This window comes from Oncorhynchus gorbuscha, linkage group LG06 (genome assembly GCF_021184085.1).
Source record: "Oncorhynchus gorbuscha isolate QuinsamMale2020 ecotype Even-year linkage group LG06, OgorEven_v1.0, whole genome shotgun sequence".
Lineage (NCBI taxonomy): Eukaryota > Metazoa > Chordata > Actinopteri > Salmoniformes > Salmonidae > Oncorhynchus > Oncorhynchus gorbuscha.
The window spans coordinates 36,663,977-36,668,078 of NC_060178.1; the positions used below are offsets into that span (position 1 = coordinate 36,663,977).

General features: G+C 40.6%; 1 protein-coding gene across 1 annotated transcript; it reads left to right on the forward strand.

Moving 5' to 3' along the window:
- Positions 1-363: 363 nt before the first annotated feature.
- On the forward strand, positions 364-3,879 carry LOC124037121 (protein Dr1-like). Its single transcript, XM_046351776.1, has 3 exons — positions 364-1,211; positions 1,441-1,604; positions 2,075-3,879. The coding sequence occupies exons 1-3, from the start codon at positions 992-994 to the stop codon at positions 2,219-2,221; spliced, it is 531 nt and encodes a 176-aa protein (XP_046207732.1). The 5' UTR covers positions 364-991; the 3' UTR covers positions 2,222-3,879.
- Positions 3,880-4,102: the final 223 nt, after the last annotated feature.

A 4,102-nucleotide genomic window follows, 5' to 3' on the forward strand; every position in this document is an offset into this window, starting at 1 on the left:
GTTATCTACTGAGTCAGTAATGATTCAGAGGTTATATTGCACTAGCATTCAACGGCCCTGTTGTAATTGAAGGATAATCCAATATTAACCACTACCTAAGCATTATTATATCCACTTTTTGTTTGTCTGAACAAACACAAAATGGGAATATGGTGACATGATGAAACTAATATGGTAAAAGTCCACAGCAACTCTTGTTTCAGTCTAATGTGGAAAGCTAAATGATCTTGCAAATCCAAGTATTATAGCCATAGGTCTACTTGTAGTCTTGGCCCACATTTTTATGACAGTATTATTTCGCATCCAATACAGTAGACGGCGACATGTGTCTGTGGTCGGTAGCACAGGCACTGTGAAAAAAAATGATATACCGGATGTGGATTTTGTTCGCGTGGAGTCGTTTCCGGAGACATTTCAGTGCTGATGAAGCAGACATAAGATAATAAATTAATTAAAGTATTTAATTCGGGCGATAAAGGAACAGCAATTATCTTTCAGTGCATACAATATTCTGTTTGATATTTTTGGGGGGGATCAGCACTGCGTTACGAAATGATCCCAACGAAACGCTTGCTAGCGTAGCTATGTCCTCAAAAGCCGCTGCAAAGCAATGTTGTTGCTAGCTAACGACGTTGCGAGAGGGACCATAGCTAACGTAACTCGATAGCTACTTTTCTCCTCGCCATCATATTTACGTTGACTTTTCCGTTACGTCCAACGCCTCTGCAGTAGCATTATGGTGTGCTGTGTCAATGGGCATTTGTTTTGTAACTATCTAGTTTACTATACATAGAAAACGTTGTTTAGTTTAATAACTTTTCAAAACCAGCTACTCCGAGTTCGGCTAACTAGCTACGTTAATGTTAGCTTCTAACTCACGACATTGTTCAACGCAAAGACCGCTACGAAACCCTACTATCAACGCAAGGCTTTCTTCCAGTTTCGTTTGTACTACGTTAACTTGACAAGCTTGCTAGTTGTCTGGAATACGATGGCTTCTTCGTCGGGAAACGATGACGACCTCACCATTCCCAGGGCAGCTATCAACAAAATGATCAAAGAAACTTTGCCCAACGTACGGGTTGCCAACGATGCGAGAGAACTTGTTGTGAACTGTTGCACAGAGTTCATACATCTAATTTCATCAGAGGCGAATGAAATATGTAACAAGTCTGAAAAGAAGACTATATCTCCTGAACATGTTATTAATGGTTAGTGATTATTGTCTTTATCTAGTCAGTGCCAACATATTTCAATGCATTATTGTACTGTGTGGGTGTTTCCCATACTTGCCATGTGTTTTGAAGTTGATGTCTGTTAGCAATCAACTAGCCTGGTCCCACATTTTGTTCTGTCTTACCAGCTCAAAATAATCAGATCTCGATCCAGGCTAGCTGTGTACTATTAGGTCACTAACCTTGTATTCATAATTTTCCACAGCACTTGAAAGCCTGGGTTTTGCGTCGTACATCACAGAGGTGAAGGATGTCTTGCAGGAATGTAAAACTGTAGCACTTAAGAGGAGAAAGGCCAGCTCTCGCCTGGAAAACCTGGGTATACCAGAGGAAGAGCTCCTTAGACAACAACAGGAACTCTTTGCTAAGGTAATGTTCAAGTTTGTAGTCTGAGTGCTATTCTGTTTGTGCTGTCATGCCACAATAGAGTTGGTGAAAGCACAAACCGATCTGGGACTAAGCTGTCAGCCCAAAACAATCTGGGACCAGGCTATCAAGACACAGTAATAAGATCAAGACTGATAACCTGTGTTAGGAGGTTCAAGTTGCATAACCTAATAGGAGTCAGACCATTTCCTGTTGCATGTCTGACTCTACACTTTCACACACATTATCACATGGTAAGTGTACATTGCCTGATGATCTCATCTTTGATTAATACCCTTCATACATGAACATGTCAATTCCCAACACCAGTTTCTACAGCGGAGATGGTACAATGAGAGTCTGGACTGGGAAGTGAACCCCGGTCTCTGGTGGGGGACAGTATATGCATAGAGTTGTGGTGTTCCACACAACCTGAATCACTAACCCTGACGAACCTGTTTATTATGTTCCAGGCACGGCAACAGCAAGCAGAGCTAGCCCAGCAGGAGTGGCTCCAGATGCAGCAGGCTGCCCAGCAGGCCCAGTTGGCTGCAGCATCTGCCAGTGCTGGACAGCAGGCTGGCTCCTCACTGGATGAGGATGATGAGGATGACATGTGATGATGATGACCCCTGGGGCCTGGAATTTGGGCAACAACAAGAAGGCAGGGTCATCTTCATAAGGGCACACCGTAGCAAAACATTTTGCAATGGATACTGAAAGCAAGCGTTTCTTATTGGATCACTACAGATAGTAGGCTACCACCCTGTTCCGGGCTGTTTTCTCTCTGTTTCGTGCCTATTGAACACGACCCAGGCCATATCCCTTTTCTTTGGACAGTGTCAGCAAGCAGCCCTCTCTCTTCCAACACTCTCATTGGTAGAGATCTGAGCTATATAGAAGCATAATGTGTGTAATCCCACCAGTCAAGTATCAGGCGTACATGTTGTTATGGACAGTTTCAAGCTATATAGATAGACATATTTTTTTTTTGAATTTGACAATAGTATCTGTAAATGCACTTATTTGGATAAAGATGCATTTTCAAGCATTACCTCCACTCAGCTGAAATTTTATTTTTGCCAATCACAAATCAAATGTTAACTCTGTCATGGAATTGTCATGTGCTGTGTGATTTGGAGATTGTTGGATGCAAGGTAGAATGGAACATGCTGAAGGTAGAAAGTGTATTGGGAAAAAAGTATCATGGTTTTGGCTATGTTGAGAAAAGAACATTAGTACAGTTCAGGTACTGCTCCTTTAGATTGTTTCTACTAGATTATTTGGGGTGTTCAGGAGAACAGCTCCTCACTCTTTGCCAAAGGTGGGCTTTACTTATTCCTCCTACCCGTTTGTGGTCCTTTTTTGGTAGTAGTTTTGACAAATAGTTCCTTACCCCCTTCTTTGTATGTTTGTTTAACAGGACGGATGTGTCTAAAACAGCACCCTATGTCCTATATAGTGCATTACATTTGACCAGAACCCTATAGGCCCTGGTCAAGTATTGCACTATAATGGGAATAGGGTGCCATTTGGGATGCACACAATATTTCTGAAACACTTAGGGGGTTGTGAATATGTATTTGATTTGTAAAATTGGGTTTGAAAATGCTTTTTATTTTAGCTCAGTCGTTATCAAAGTAGGTTGATGCTTTTTTTCTTATGTTCACCTACAGTATTGCTAATTGATTAGCTACTCATTTCAGAATATTTTTGACTCATAGAACCAAATATATAGGCTGCATCCCAAATGGCACACTCTTTCCTATGTAGTGCAATACTTTTTTACCAGAACCCAATTGGCCTTGGTCATAGTGCACTATATATGGAATAGGGTGCAATGTGGGACACAACTTAACAACCCTGAGCATATGAGATGAGGCCACAGTGTATGTTCCATGTGTAGAACAGAGAGACTTGGGTGCAGTGTGCACTCAGGTTACTGTTCACAATGCTGATGGTAACTTTCACTTTGTAAAAATGCTTTATCTTGGCTTAATCTGTTTTTGTTTGCATCCCAAATGCCAGCCTATTTCCTTTAGTGCATATGAATACTTTAGTTCTAGTCAAAAGTAGTGCACCATGTAGGGAATAGGGTGCCATTTGGGGCGTACACTTTTTTTTCCCCAGTGTGGAAGGAAAAAGTTGCATTGTGAATGCGTGGTGAATTGTTTAAAAATGTAAAGATTGGTAACCTCTAGGTGTGATACACATTCACATGCCTTCTATAAAATTGTATTCTTTAAGCAATAAAGTTAACATGTTTTATAGAGATCAATCCTTCCTCTTAATGTTTTGTGGAGTTATTTACAGTCCTTTCCTAATTTTTTGTTAACTATACTATGTTAGCCCCCTCAGTTTTTCATCCTCATGGACAAAAGCTGTACTTTTTTTTTTTTTTACTATGACCAACAAGTCATACAATATGCTGTTACGATACATTTCCACCATATTCCAAGCAATGTAAATCCAATGTTCACACTTCTGGCTAAATTATTCTA

Excerpts from the sequence above, each read along its gene's own strand:
- LOC124037121 (XM_046351776.1), top strand. The coding sequence starts at position 992 with ATGGCTTCTTCGTCGGGAAACGATGACGACCTCACCATTCCCAGGGCA. Across the intron at positions 1,212-1,440 it reads TCCTGAACATGTTATTAATG|CACTTGAAAGCCTGGGTTTT; the intron begins GTTAGTGATTAT and ends AATTTTCCACAG. Across the intron at positions 1,605-2,074 it reads AACAGGAACTCTTTGCTAAG|GCACGGCAACAGCAAGCAGA; the intron begins GTAATGTTCAAG and ends ATTATGTTCCAG.